Source organism: Phalacrocorax carbo, chromosome 3 (genome assembly GCF_963921805.1).
Source record: "Phalacrocorax carbo chromosome 3, bPhaCar2.1, whole genome shotgun sequence".
In the NCBI taxonomy this organism is placed as follows: Eukaryota; Metazoa; Chordata; class Aves; order Suliformes; family Phalacrocoracidae; genus Phalacrocorax; species Phalacrocorax carbo.
The window spans coordinates 6,029,733-6,045,888 of record NC_087515.1 but is presented as its reverse complement, the minus strand read 5'-3'; the positions used below and the strand labels follow the sequence as shown (position 1 = coordinate 6,045,888).

The window sequence follows — 16,156 nt, the reverse complement described above, 5'->3', positions numbered from 1 at the left end:
AGACCTTGCCCAGCCCAGCCCAGCCCCTGATTGCTGTTACCTCCCCCAGCTGCCTGGCGTTGGTTAAAGGAAGAGCTGCCTGGACTCCAGAGGATACACTTCTTTCTTTAAGGAGCTCAGCAGCTCACTCTGTGCGTGTTCACGCATGTTTAATCCAGTAAAGATAGCAAACATGTCTAGCTCAAAGAAAATGACGACATCTTGAAGATAGCATCGAGTGTGATTTGGGGGCAGGGTTTGGTCCATTGAGGAACAATAACTCCCCCTTTAAGGCAATATCTACTTTATTTGTTGGGAAAAAAAAAAAACCTCAAACAACAAAAAAACCCAGCTATATTTATTCTCCATTGGTATTTGCCCAACAGACAATACTGCCTAATTTTGAAAACAAATCAGGCCACACAAAAGATCTGCCAAATTCTTACTGAGCTGATGATTCCTTTTGTATCCTTGTTTTCCTTATCTTGGGATCCATGCTGTCATCTTTAATTATTTTTAAATGAACTGCCACATCTTATCTCTTTTAGAATCCTCAGTTCACTCTTGTATCTCTCCCTTATTCACAACATTAAAAGGAAAGAATTGTGATTCCTCTTCTTTGATTATTAGTGTTTTAGCTCATTGCTGCTTAAATTGAGGAAACTTTAAAAAAACCCAGTTTATATTCAGGTTTCCTAGTCTGGTTCTGCGGTGCGACTGTTCTTCCTGGTTGCTCAGCTCCTTCCAGCAGGCTTTTCTTTTATGCTGGATGATGAATCCCCACATCCTCCAGTTTGCCTGGAACGTGTTGGCTATGTGACACCAGAGACGAAGGGCTGCTAGAGGCTAGAACAGGCGATGCACGGACCCACCTGCTCTGCCTGCCTTACTCCAGTTCTCTGGCAGCATTAAGCGCAGGTCCAACATAGTCACCACCGTAGCCCCCCCCGCCAGCCCAAGCACCCTTTTCACCCTGCTTGACACCGTTGGTTTTGTTAATAACTGCTATCTCTCTAGGTGCAATAAACTTGTGCATGGAGTTTGCGGTCTCCAGGCTATACTTTATCCCAGAGAAATACAGTATTTGCTCAGGTGCACCCTGCTCTGCCAGAAGGAATGAATATGCCGAGGAGCGTCCATGCGCATACCCATCAGCGTCCGTCACCATCACAGGGCTTGGCCATGGTCTGGGGAGTTGGGACAAACACCAAAGGGAGCAGCACTTGGGATAAAATTTTAAGAACCCCTGCTGTGAGTGGCATGAAGGGACTAAGGAACTTTTTTAGATGTTTAATAAGTGTGAGATGTCCATAGAAGCCTTCCTAGACCCTTGGCATCTGGATCTTCTTAGATCTTCAGGGCTTTCACCTCTTGTCCCCGTCTGGGACAGGGTAGGTCCCATGTGGAGCTGCGCTATGGCCACCCCGCATCAGCAGCTGCTCCTCGCAGGAGGAGAAAGCTCCTGCACCTTGTGGAGCTGCCTGTGGGGCTCGAGGGACATCTTCAAAGGTGACTTTTGCATGTAGGCCTCTCTTTAGAAAACAGGCAGGTGGTCTAAGAAGGTGACCCACAGGGCTCGGAGTGGTAGAGGAGGAATTGTGACACGTTCAAGATTAGTTTAATTGTGGCCTCTTATTTACAAAAATCAAAGCCTGATCTACAGAATCTAGTCCCACCATAGCATGGACAATATGCAGATAAATGCCTCGGTAGCTACATTTCTACTCGTTCAGCACAACACGTGCTTCTAGTGATCAATAAAACACAAAATTGGAAAAGCGGGGATTGAGTGAAACAGGTTTTTAGCATTTGGATTATCGAAGGCAGAATGTAATGAAGTAGCTCTATGCCAAAATACTCAAACCAGCATCTTATAACGTATGTGTGTGCCTGTCAGGAGCCATTTATTTAATATTTAATCATATTAGGGTTAAAATTAAGAAATATTCTGCACAGAATTACAATCACATGAATCTGCAAATACAAGAGGGTAGGTAAAAGCCAGGACATGCAGATACAGAGTAGAAGTGAACCAAGTATCCAGATTAGGAAGAACAAGTAACAAGCTGCACTGATACAGACGTGGAAATAATTAGAAGAGGCCCAAAGAGTGGTGTACGGCACCCAGCGAAGCCATCAGAGCTCCACACCAGAAAACAGAGCAGTAACTGGCATCAGAGCAGAAGCTGAAATGAAAGCTGACAGTGGAACAAATGTTGGTCGGTAAAACACAGGCTGATTATATACCAGTTAGCATTGATTCGGATGCCAAGAATAACAGCAGGCACTGGAACAGAGTGGGGGAGTGCAAGGCACTGAGAAAGAGCTCGGCACAACAGAGCAGGAGATGATTAAACAAGCAAACAAACAAACAACCCCCACCCCGAGGAGGAGATGATTAAAGCGGCACGAACACGAAGCTGCAGCCGCCTTCTGTGGGAAGCAAATTCTGCAGTGAGCTGGCAGACCTGGAAAGCCAGCAAATGGCAACTTTAAATTACCAGGGGAAAATGAATCGGTGTTAGCCATTAGAAAGCATATGTTTGACCTTTATCAGAAAACTGGCATAAATGCTTTTGTTAATGACCATGGCAGGGAGATGGGCCAGCGTGGAAGGAGGTTTGAGTTCCGGACCATCTGCGGTCCTGCCTGCCAAGCGATGGTAAGGCAGGTGGCCACCAGCCAGCCCTGCCCCAGGACAGCGTCCCCTCTCACAGGCAAGGGAAGGTGAGATCCGCTCATCCATACTTCTCTTATTCAGGGAGTCTCATTTAACTCCTGAGCACTGGCATTTGCATTTGGGGATCTGCTGGAAGTTGTCGTGCGAACAAAAGGCACTGCTCGCCTGGGGAGCGGCAGGTGCAGGCTCTGTGTGGCCACCTCTTACCGAGACAAAGGGCAGGATAACAAGGAGGAACACCCAATAGGTTAAACCATGTCAGATCCTGTATCTCCTGATACATAAAGCCAGTGTTTCTGTAGCCATCAAGCCATTTCCTTTCCTATTCAAGCACACACAGCAAGTGTTTTTCATCTCCTTTGTTACTTTTTATCAATGAGCAGGGGTACAGTTAGGCAGATAACAAAAACCATCCCGTTCACTGAAAAAAATTAGAAAATGTGAATACAGAAATAGCTGTTATTATGTACAAATGCATACAGATGGGAAGTGCTGCGAAAAAGGCTGTTCAGTCAATAGCACTGATTGGTTGGCCTCACCTCTACAGAATAATTTAGTACAGTGACTCAAAGGATTTGTTTGCAAAGATGGGACGTATGAATTATGAACAGCGTAAGGAGTTGGGTGAAAAGGCCAGAAGAGTAACTGGTAGGGGCGTTACCAGCAGATAGAGGTATCTCAAATTGCAAATTAGCCCGTTTCCCTTCACGCCTATGGTGCAAGACAAAGCCTATGTTTATAACGGATAACTGGATTATTTTGTAGGAAGAATTAGGTAGCCCTGGGGCTCATAAAAGTATGAAATGTGATGGAAAAAACGTGTGGCATACTTCACCTGGGGGGGTCAAAGAAGGAGGTCTGTTGCCACGTGCTGAGAAGTTATCGAGGGGCGCTGGGGAGGAGGGTGATCTGGGCGCACTGCAAAACGATACGCTGCGCTCAACAGCCGGGGAAGCCGTGACAGCGCAGCCAGGAGGCGTCAGGTGAAATGTCTTCCGCAGTGGCAGGGAAGGCCCTGGCGCTGGCTAAGGCACCGCGACAGCCTCGCCTTCTCATCACCTGCCTTTCAGGGAGATGATTTTCAACAGAGAAATGGAGAAAGGGCTACTCGGAAACAAGGGATGACTCTCCCTGTTCCTGAAGGGTCGATAACATAGGTACACAAGACAGGCTATTTAAACAGAAGACAGAGAGGGTTGGATTGCATTTCAGCAATAAATACAGGAAAAAAGAGGAATTATTTCCGTTCAGATAAAAGATTCTACAAGATCAACCAGGTGTACGCTGACCCTGAAATAATTTGGGTTGGAAAAAAGAAGATACATAACCTTAAGAAATAAAGTGCCAGAGCAGCCTTTGAACAGGGGTGGTGGAAGACAGTGTCTGACTCTTACAAGATAAATCAGATTAGGTTACAGAAGAGATCACGTGAACACAGAGATGGTTCTCGGTTTTGGAAACGATGGTGTAGGATATGGGGTTTCAATTCCTTTAGCATTATTCAGCATTCCAGCTGAAAGGAGACTCAGTCACGCATGTTCAGTCCCATGGTAGGCCGGCTGCCTGGTTCTCCCCAGGCTCCAGAACAGGTTTTCTCCTTCTTGCTTGATGCTGTTCATTTTGATGTTGGTTTTTACTCTTCTCTAGGGCACCAGAGACGTTGCTGGCAGCGACAGGGTGTTGGCCTGGGTGTGTGGATGCCTCAGTGGCATCTTTAGTGCCACTTTTAGGCACCTGAACAGTTTGTGTGCCCCCCGGCCCCAGAGTGGCCCTGGCCAGCTGAGACTATGTGACCGTTTTGCTTCCTCTTTTCCATGAAATCGTAAGTTGCATTGGACGTGGTGGTGGGAGACTCATGTTTGGCAGCTGACAGCATGAAACTGAAGAAAAGAGCATGATAAAGAAAGGCCTTGCCATCGGCAATTGAGAAGTCCTTGCAACTGATGGACTTTTCCCTTGGACCTGGACTGATTCCAGTCCTGCAAACATTCCCACACATCAGTACATCCGGGAGAGACCCTCTGATTTCAGGGGAAATTTACCTACACAAACCATGAGTATTTCTAAAGTGGGGCTTTCAGCCTGGAACCTTCCCAAGTTGAACGCTCAATCCAGGCTTTCTTGTTTTATTAGAACAGGAGAACCAAAACCGATGAAGTGACAACAAATAGAAAACATTTCATATAGATACCCTGAGAGGTAACAACCCATTTAAACATAACCAAAGGAGCTGTTATTTTAAGTGCATATATTTTATCCAGAAATATTTCCTAGCTGCTAATCTGCAGTGTAAATGGGCACGAAGCCTTTTTACCTCAGTGGGAGTGCTGAATACCCAAAATCTCATTCAGAACTGGTCTTGCCCAGCCATTAAATGCACTGGACGTATTTAGGCTAAATCATCTGACAGCAACAACTCTCAGAGGACAGATAACTGAGTAAGACTTAAGCTTGTTAAAAACACATACAACTCTGCCATAGCTTTAATACACACCTACAGCCGATATGAAGCCAAAGTCTCTATTTGAGTTTGTCCCTCTAGATGATAAATATTTATCCAGCACCTCCCAGCCTGTCACAAATATTTTCCTGTAATCCATTTGGCTGGGATTTCAGATAAACAGTATCATACAAAAGAAGAGCTTTTAATGCTATGGCTTGTGCCCCGCATTAAAGCTTGGATGCAAAATAGGCCAAATTTACCTTAAAATTGCTAAGCTCCCATGGGAGCGTGTACCATGGCCGCTGCGTGGAGGTGAGAATATAGACTGAATATAAGCACGAGAGGAACAGAAATTCACATTACAGCTCTATGCCTGTTCTCATTTCCTCACAGTCCTTCAGAGACCAGTTTGTCATTAAGGAGCTGAATTTGGGCTCTTGGGATTGAGGGAAAAGTCCCAGGTCTCGTACACACTCCTCATTCTTGGATAAACCCTGTGGGTCAACACTTTCACCCCTAGCAAAATGGTAGCACAAGTATGAAGGGGACAGAATCCGGCTGCACTCCTAAAGCATGATAGAGCCATGATCTATTAGCAATAGCACTTATAAAATCAATAAACAAGATAAACTTGATTCCTTTCGAGAGAGGTGCAAAACTACTGGCTGAAATTGGAGCGCTAATTCCTTGTATTATTCAACATACGGATTTTCTACTGATTTTATATCTCACATCTCACAAGACCCAAGGGTTTATTAAAATGCCGAATTGACCATGTGGCCTCAGGGAACGCTTCATGGAGCTGCCAACACGATGGCGTTAGGACACCATCATGTTGCTGATGCAATGCCTCTAAAAATCATTTAGAAATAAGCTTGAATTGCATTCAAGAAGGGTGGTGGCCTCTGGACTACAGGATGACTGCAAGGTGTAACAATGCTAAAGAGGTAGAAAAATAGCAAAGCAAACGGTTGTGGCTGACTGTGTTCACTATCCTGCTCAGTCAGTTTGGTGCATGCACATCCTCTTGTTTCCTGAGATGCAGCAAAATGACATTCCTGAGGTCTTGCTGAACTGGGGTTCTGTGCTTTCCATTTATTCCTGCTTCTCTGCTCTGGCTATCGTCTCTGGGAGTTCCCCCCAGGCTTAGATTTTGCAGCTGGGGAAGAAAGTCCTGGGTAGCTATTCGCCCAGTGGATCTATTTTTTGTTGAAGTATTCAGTATCAGTCTCCTCTCTGCATACAGATCAATACATAATTCTGTTTAGTCCCCAAACTCACATTTAAGGGCATTCAGGACTAAAACCATTGGAAAAACTATTGACATTCTGAGATTAGTTTTCGTTTCAGTGCATAACATGCGAAGAAAAAACCTTAAAACTTACTAGCCCTCCTTGTGAGAAGATGAGATAGCAATACTTGCACCATCAAAATAATCAGCAACTTGGCAAATACTCACAGGTTTTTGGATAGTTTAGATGTGGGTCCTCAGTGCCTGACTGAGGACATTGCCTTACCCACCTCGGTATCCTGGAGTTGGAGCTCTTGCCTCATCTCTACAAGGAAATGGCAGCCTCAGCTGCATTTTAATCCAAGCCAGACCTCACTAAGGGGTCGCAGCACGAGCGTCCCCAGTGCACATCACAGGGCACTGCCGATCACTGAGGGTTGGTACAGCCCTACAGCAGCTCCAGTGAAACCAACAGCTTATTTTTTTGATCTGTACCCTGAAGTTAATAAAGAAACATCTCCCCTCTCTCTGCAATGCCGTCCCTGCAAGGTGATTCACTCCCTACCAAGGAGTGAATCAGACGTGTGCTCAGCACTTTGCTGATGCCCGAGGTGCTGCCAGGAGGGCACGAGGATTGGCAAATTACCACGATTCCCTAAAATTAGTGCTCTGAGATTGCCTGAAGTGAATGTGTAATCCTCCCTCCTGGTGGGTCAGCCCATGTTTCTCTGAGCTCTGACAACCTCTTGCATCCTGATGATCAACACAAGACACAAACAGCTCCTGCCCAGCAGGCTGGGCAGATGGGCTGGAAGGGGGTTACAGAGCTCCTGGCTCTTACAAGGTGCAGCAGATCTTGTTTAAAATCAATGTCTCTGTTTCAGACACTTCGGACTATCATGGGCTGAGAGGACTCAGTGCTGCCACAGCCTCTCCCCTACTCCCATGCATCTCCGCCAGCGTTAGCAGGGGTAGGGACAAGTGCCTCCCGCGCTGCCGCCCCAGCTGTGGCACCAGCTGTGCCCTGTGGGGCCAGGTGAGGAGAGGGATGAAGGGAAACCTGGGGGTCCCCAGGGAGAATGAAAAGCAGGGTGGTAGGGGCATGGTGGCTAATGCCATCTCACCTTTCTGCTCCATAGCCACAGCCCAGCCCCTCTGCAGAGGTACCACCCTGAGTACTGGCAGGAACGTGGCACCCTGGCTTCAGTGCCAGCGCTGAAAAATGCATGTTGAAAAACTGAACCAGGAACGAGCCGAGCTTTTGACAAGATGTTTGCATTCAGTGCCCAGAGGAGCTCAGCCTGCTTCACCTAGTAAAGGGGACATTGAGGGATGCTCGTCTTCGCAGGGCAAGCTGATAGCTAATGTAATGTGGTCTGTCACCTAGCAGACAAAAACATAAAAGCCCTATAGAAATGCTGCTTTTGGAACAATTCATTAGGAATTGTGCAGCCAGACAAAGGAAACAGGAAATTTTTAACAGAGAAGGTAATTAGCTTCTGGGACAGGGGATGAGAGCTGGGGCAGAGTCTCTGTCAGACTTGGAAATCTGACCTGTCCCAATACAGCTACCGCTGACATGTCTTGGGTTCTATAACAGATCAGGGAAGAGCATCACAAGGGTAATTTCTGCCTTTAAAATACAGAAACGCATAATTTCTCTCAACACCACCTAATTTTTACAGATTCACTAGTTCCTACCTCTCGGTTTCTTTGCAGTACACTTCAAAGCCTCCCAAAACTCAGTGTGGAAGGTTAAAAGTTAAGTAACTTCAAAAAGCAACACACCCCTCCTCCGCTCTGACAATCCTGATATCAAATTATTTCACTCCTTTCTTCACGCTGCAGCAGGCGCAGGCCCTTCCCCAGGGGCTGGAGCAGGCTGTCTGCCCCTACCTGCTCCAAGTCCCACCGCATCCCTTCCGTTACTGGCCATTTTTGCTATTCACCTTCAGCCTCCGACCAGCTGTGGACTCTCCTCTTGCATCCCAAGGAGGCTGCTCTCGCCTTGCCGCTCTGCCAGGCAGCCCTGTCTTCTCGAGGCCAGGGATATTGCTTGCAAGCCTTCCCGGGGCAAAGAGCACCCGCCTCCATGCTCCGCACGGGCCTAGACAGCCGGGGGATATTCTCAGCTCTGAGCGTGGTTCAGCAGTCCCAGGTCAAGCTCCCTGGGAGGTGGGGTGTGAACTAAGGTCACCTTCTTCTTTCGTATTGATATTTTTCTTTTCTCTGTACAAGCAGTAGGAATTAAGAGTTAAATGGAGCGTGGATTTTAATTTTTTCGTAACAAATTTCAAATAAGGCCTTATTACCCCAAGCAAATAGGATTAATCTGCAAAAGCAGCTAACTAAACATTTGAGGGACTTAATCCCAAAGGTGATATTGTATTTTTTAACTGGACATCAATATTTTTTGCATGCCTGTTCAGAAAGCATGCCTCAAATCACAGCTCCCAATCGCTAAACAAATTCAACAGGTCTTTACCCATAATCAGGAAACAAGCCCAGGAATGCAGAATTAGGATTTGCTAATTCCCTTTTAGACTGATATTGGAGTTTGCAGACTTCTGTTTATGCAAGCATGCCAATTAATTTTTGCCCACACGTGCCTGAGACAGAAGCTTTACAGTTAGTTGCAGGATAACGTGGCATTGCAGGCCAGAATTAAATTAGAGTCTAAACAATACCCAGAAGAACAACAATGATGCACTTAAAAAGAAAAATAAAACAATTTAATTCTTCTAGATGAGCTATTAGTTTTTATAGTCATTACGTTACTAGCAGCATGAACTTTGGCTGATGTACAGGGAGCGCAGCCGGGTGAATCATTCAGTCCTTATATGCCAGACCTTGGAACGAGTTTTAGATATACACTGGTACACCTGGTGGTGGCTGCAGCTGAAGTTAACGTGTACTCGTGGGCAGGGACAGGGCTTTCCCAGTGACTAGCTGTCCCCTCATCGCTCCTCCTTGGGGCGGATCATGTATGAGCCCCTTTGGTTGTCTTAATCTCACCTCGCTGCCTGCTGAAGTGGCCCAGCAAGGTACTGGTGAGCGCTTAGGGACAGTCAGTGAATATTGTGAGCTACATTTATAAATGGGGAAGATAAATTCAGAAGGTTGAGTGGGTTGACCAGTCTCAAAAAATTAGGCACAGAGAAACTGAGCGCTAGTCTGGATACTTGCATATATATACACTATATGCTCAAGGCTACAAGACCTCTGGGAATAGCACAAAATGGGTTTGGGGAGATTTGAGCCTCCCAGGAGAGTAGGTTTCTCACTTTTTAAGGTAAAGGTTTCACTTTTCTCTTTCCAGACAGCCTGGACTTTAAAAAGGGAGGCAGCCTGAGGGCCCAGCAGTGCCCTGAGCCTCATTTGCCCCTGGAAAGTTTCAGCAGTGATGCTGACTTACACTCCGGGTCGTGGGTCTGAACGCTTAGCGGCCTTAATACAGACAAGCTTGTTATAACCAGTATGACTTGCTTCAGGAAGCACAGGGACCCTGCACTGGGGAAATGCCAAACCAGATTCATGGTACGTACAGTGCAACTGAAGTAACAGAGAGCAACAGCCTATAGACAAATTGTTAAAAAGCATAATTCCTTTGAACTTCCTTTCAGATGACTTTTGGCAACGTCCTTCCTCCGGAAGCATTCTCCTCTTACTCCTAGCGACAGGCAATGAAGCCTGGTGAAAACTATGCGGTCACTTAGCAGTCTGCCGGGATGATTTTGTCCTGACACTGGCTGTCAGCCCGTGCACCTGCTCCCTGCCACACTGTCCCTCCCTGTCACCTAAATCTGTCATTTGGCCTCAACAGCCACACGTGAGGTAGTCTCGCTGCCAGCTGAGGCAACGCCTCTGACAAACCGGCATCATCACGAGCAAAGTAACTCCGCATCACAGCACTCATAAGCAGTGGCAACGTGATGACCTTTGAAGATAATTGGGACAAGAAATCCATGGTAAAAAGCAAGCAGGACGGTAACTTAGAAGGTGATGAGACTAACACTATAGGCATTAAAAATGACACACATCAATTGCCTAATATGCATGAGTGAGCATGTGAATTTGTATAGCTAGCCACAGTGACTTCAAAAATTACTGCTTCTGTTTGAAACAAGCACATAAAGACACACACTTTTTTGCCTATCTAGGAGCTTTTTGATACCTACGATGATAACGATGGTTACCAGTGGAAGTCTCCGCAGAGAACAGAAACCCTGTTCTTTTGTACTGGCGCACACCTGGAATAACACCACTTCCAGCTATAGTAACTTGCTTTTGCTTCAGTAGAAAAGAGAACCTGGAAGAATGAATAATAATGGAATAGCGTTAGGGCAGTCATGTTTCTAGCAACTTACAGTTCATCTCAGTACATTTCTGTCTACTATTTACAAAACAAATGGTAACGTGGAGTTGCAAAATTTAGCATCAGCAAAGGGGTTCTGTGCATGTACCTATCTGCCCGGAGGACAGCAACATCCAAGTAACAGCACATGAAAAGCCTTCCCCTGCTTTTCTTGCCTTTTCAAGTGACCATCCCCTGCAGTCACAGTGTTAGTGCTACCTCACCTCTTACTGCAAAGCGCTTAACTTGAAACTGCTTTGTTGGAAGGTAAGAGGTAATCTTCATTTGATCCTGTGCAGGACAGTCTCTCACTGACCAAAACGGAGAGCGCGCACATCAGTGCGGCACGTCTCCTACACAGCGTACCGACACCGACTTTCCAAACCCCCTAGATGCTATCATAGATCCAGAGCCGCACATCGACGGGAGCTAGGAGAATATTCTGGGGAGCTGTTGCTGCATGCCTGCCCTCTCCTTACAGGAGTTCACACGTGTCTGCTCTCGGCCATTGCCAAAGACAAAATACTGGGCGAGACAAACATTTACCGAAATCCAGAACTGCTGCTCTTGCGCAATTACTCTGACAAACACCCAGCCAGGCGGCTTCCGCAGTGCTGGCATGAAAGCTGCAATCCACCCAAGTCTCTGAAGCCACCTACTTCAAAAATTACTCATTTCAACCTTCAGCAGGTCTTGTGTTCGCCCGCACTAGATCCGATTGGCTAACCTTGGGAAGAAGCCCTCAGGGAAGAGGATGTTCTCAAAGGGACAAACGTGGCTGTCGCTCAGCTCCAAGATCAAAACTCAGGTGGGCTCTTCCATTTTCTTCCTCCCAACACAACCAAATGGCTGCCAGCTCTTTCCCTTGAAATAATACTAAAACACATTTATATTTAATGACTGAAAGATGAAGAGAAGATGGCAAACGTGGGCTGTAGCATGGGAATAAAGCCATTAATGGGATATATGCCTGGATCAGTTGAAGACAGGAGAGTGAGGATAGGAGCCAGGCACTTTTCTGCAAACAAGTCATTTGCTCACATTTCTAACTCCCTCTTGCAACTTTTGTTTCAGCACCGCTGTTTTACGACCCATGCTCTCCATTAAGATTTTGTGCACCCGCTTCACAGTTTGCCTCTGGGAAAGATATGCACTTTATACTAAGGCTCTTGCTCGATAACCTTTCTCCGTTTAATCTGCATTCCAGTTTCAACTATTCTGATATTGTGGGTTAGCTTCACATAAAGATGTAAAAGCTGTAGGAAATGAAGGCCATTATTCTTACCAGTGGTACTGATAACCTGCAATGACGGTTTTTCAGATTTCCTCAAATATTCTAGTTAGGTTATAAAGACAAGATAAATGTTATGCCACTATTTTTTATTTGCTATAATCAGTCAACATCTGAAACAAAAACAAACACGCTTTGGAATGTTTTTCTTCTATAGGAATATCAACACAATACTAAGCTACGATTAGTATCAAGGTTAGGCAACACACTCCAGCATTAACGGTCCCTCCTTGAGCTGAGGAAGGCTAATAGCTAAAGGATGCACAATGTTGACAAACGCAGACAGGATTTTTGCATAGTATGTGCACGCACACACCCCACTAAAGAAAAATACTCCCCACTTCATAGTGCAGGCAGCCAAAAGCCAGACTTTTTATTTAAGTTTAAAATAACACATACTCACCTACATCACAGTATATATACTGCTTAGTTTATCGCTTTTGCTTTGAATTCTGTGCTTTCATTTCACGTGTCTACATTTTGCAGTTGTGTACACGCAAAGTTAACTTTGTATATCATTTAGCATCTGTGCATATCCTTTAGAGCTTAATGTTACACTGAAATTAAAAGAAGTCTTCAATTTTAAGGTACTGGAAACAATCAATAAAACTCTATTGAAAAAAACAGTATAAATGTTCCTTGTAGTACAGTACTCTTACATCAGTGTCTTTTTAATGCCATAGTTTTCAATTATTCCCTGTATAAAGAGAAGTCTAGGGAAAAAATTATCTAAAATGCCATTCTTAAGTCTGTTAAACTCTGGTGATTTATGATATATGTACAGTATATAAATATATTTATGTATATATGTACATATATATTGGTTAACATTCATTATAAATAGAACTGTGTTAATGTAAGCAGTATAAAAATAGCCACTTTCCTGGGAACATGCAAACACAGTATGCTCTCACCTAATCTATAAAACCCAAAACAACCAAAACCTTTAGCTCTGTTTTTCTATAAATATAAATTTTAATTCAAGACTTTCAGCTGATGTAACCACAAAGTAAGTTTTCCAGTAAAGATAGAAAATCTGTTTGATGCTAGCTATAATTAAGCTCAAACACAGTATATTTTGGGTTACCTACTTTCAAGTATTTTTCCCATGTGCGCTAAATCTAGACACACTGCGTTTTTTTTCTTTTACAGTAAAATATTATTCAGCTCTAAACACTAAAAGCCAAATTACAGGCAATCTGGCATGCTTTCACTGCAGGGAAAAAGGCTCTCCTCTACACTATATTCCTATGTGGGAAGCTGTCCTAATATGGCTATTTGTGCTCCAGGTATTTTGTTCATTGCAAAGCATCAAGATTCCCATATCGCAGATTCTTAAGGCCAAGAAGAGAGAGTACTACAACCACTTAAGTCTTATCTCCTGCTCACTGAAATTTACTCCAAGGTCCCTGCATTCAGCACAGTGACTGGTAGCTGGATGAAAACACCTCTCCTGTTACAGCCAAAGAGGTTCCAGCTTCAGAAGCTGAGCGAGTTCTTGACTTTTTAAGTGACTTTTCCCAAGGGGAAAAAATTTCGGTTCCATCCGAACCAAATGTGACATTTTTCCTTTTTTCTTGCCATATGAAAAACTGAAAAATTGTTTCGCCCTGAAGCATTCCCTTCTTCTCCAAAGTGCTCTGACTACTAGTTAGAAAGCAAAAGAAAAAGGGGCTACGTTCAAAGGTAACACTATTTCTGTTCCTCCGCTTACCTATCAACCCAGCAGAGAACACACACTGAGCTGGGCTGTGGAAGAAACAGCGCCAAGTCCTTCTGCTGAACAGATTTCAACCATCTGCTAGGAGAATGCCATAAGCACATGACTATGCCAATTGTGGCATATGCTAACTCTTTTTCATTCCATTCCACGTAGCTAAAAACCCACTCCTGCCCACTTCAGAAGACAGAGGACTGAAATGCAGCTGTCTCCTTTCCCTACAACCCCATTTCACCCAACACTTTGAATTGGTCTTGCTATCTCTCAGAGTTTACAGAAGTATTTCATACAAAAACAAACAGCACGGAAAACTCAAGGCACACTCTCTTCAGGACAACATTTTTCTTGTGATTAGGGGACCTTTTAAGGAAGTAGGAAATTTGAATGTAAATGGCACAGGCAAAGGAGGGACCGGGGCCTTGCTTTTTCTTTCCTAAAATTATTATTTGCGCCTGCAAGTTACTGGGTAATATCGGGATTACCTAAATACCTCCCCTTCCAGGGGATCTGTAGATATTGCGCTGGAAATGTTTTCCAGATTAAGATATTTGGTGCGTGTAGATTAAATCTATGAGGATTAAATCTGTGACTACACTTCTGACAATCTAAAGCACACATCCCAAAATTTGCCGTCAGCCAGCTGCAAGATGGGGCATCCAACTAAAGCAATTGGATGTCAGTGAAGGCCTACTCTCCTAAAGATGTTGGATGAAGTTGCTTGTGCAAGCCTTTCTCTCTGGCGTCTCTGAAAATGGTACACCTAACTCCTTAACCCTCAAGCAAAACAGCCTAATGCTCCCAGCCACATCCTGCATTTTTTTTCCCCTATTCCCAGGGTGGCTCCCACATTTTACCCAGAAGTCTTTTCTATGTCAGAAGTGATGAATCCTTGTTAAAAGTAACACAGTCTTCCAGCTTGTATATTTTCAGAAAAAAAAAAAATGAGGCGCTCTATTTCTTATGGTAAGTAGCATAAATGCACCAAAACAACGGTATGGATACCCCTGTATTAATTGTTCAGAGAGCTGTCATTGGAAGTTGGAGACTGGGAAGTCACAAAAGGCTCATTTGCCTTCTGATCGTCCTTCATGGAGGCTGCTTGGTCTGAGATGGAAGAGAAGGAGAGCTGGTCATGTTCCATTATATGCATTTGGTCCTCTTCCTTATCCTTCTTCACATAAAACAACTTCCTAAATTTTTTGAGCTCATGGAGTTCACAGAAAGTCTCGAGAACCACCAACATTGCGATAAGGCCCAGCAACAGATAACCTGGGTATGGGGGAGAAAAAAAAAAAGTGTTTTATTTATTAGCAAGTTAAGTGGGGGGGAACAGTTTTAATCCTGTAACTTCTCCCACCCCCATCATCTCTGACTAGTATGTTAATTTTCTTTATGACCCAGTTTCAGAGCTCTGTAACCCACTTTGGACTGTCAAATTCTCTTTTTCCTGTTTCATTCTACAATCAACAAGATGCCATATAATAAAAAAAAGTAACACCAGTGGCTTTAATTCTGTTACAACTGTACAAGAGAAAAATATGTAAAGGCATTAAATGAAACAGAACACTAAAATCTACCACGTGCGCACTCCCACACTTACGTATGACCTTCATGATTAAGTGCTCTTCAAAAGATGTTTTCCCCTTAATATTCCCACATGTTAAAAATAGAAGTAAATACATGGCAGCTAATTATGATTATTTGTTGTTTGTACCAGTTTAGCAGGAAAAATCACATTTCATGAAAACTTTTAATTATTTTCCCTTAAAACAATAAGAAGACATTTCAGGGTGCTACCCTGAAATGAGTGGAAAAACAAAACAACTAGAAATGTGTACAAAACCAATAAAATCAAAATGAAAAATTACTGTAAAATTACTGCAGTTATTACAACCTGACAAAGGTGCTATATATGACGACACCTTGTAGACTATTTGTGATGTTTTACTAACATACATATATTATCCAGACTTGGCAGTGTTACTTAAATGATATTACTGATTACTTCGTTGGTGTACTGACTCTGATTTTTAAAAGTAACAGTCAGCTCTCAGACTGACACTTTTGGAAACAGTGCTTCAATATGATTAACAGCCCAGTGTGTTCTTTTTTTTTTTTCCTCTCCAAACATGTGTCTAGAATTTGAAGAAAGGTGTTAAAATGAGCATTTCTTAATCTCAGTGTTTTATTAGATCCCTGCTACTGATCATTACAATTTAACGAGGAGCATGACTACTTGAATATTTTATCATTTCAATGAATGAATCAAGCAGAAGCTAAGTGTATAATTATTAGTACAACATGCTTACACAAAGGCTGAACATTAAATGTGCTGAAAAAGCAACACAGATTAATTATTATAATCTACATATGGTCACTGTTCTGTTACCTAAAGGCATAAATATTCCACCTGTAGTTATAGATCATTCACTGGCAATAATCCTCTCCTTTTCCTTCC

General features: G+C 43.9%; 1 protein-coding gene across 1 annotated transcript in view; it reads right to left on the bottom strand.

Annotated features, from left to right (window-relative positions):
- Nucleotides 1–12,050: 12,050 nt before the first annotated feature.
- The window catches only part of KCNK1 (potassium two pore domain channel subfamily K member 1), a 33,506-nt gene continuing 29,400 nt past the window's right edge, over nucleotides 12,051–16,156 (bottom strand). Inside the window, exon 3 of the mRNA XM_064445709.1 lies at nucleotides 12,051–14,967. Within this exon, the coding sequence (XP_064301779.1) occupies nucleotides 14,708–14,967 (260 nt within the window). The 3' untranslated portion in view covers nucleotides 12,051–14,707. The remainder of the gene's footprint in view (nucleotides 14,968–16,156) is intronic.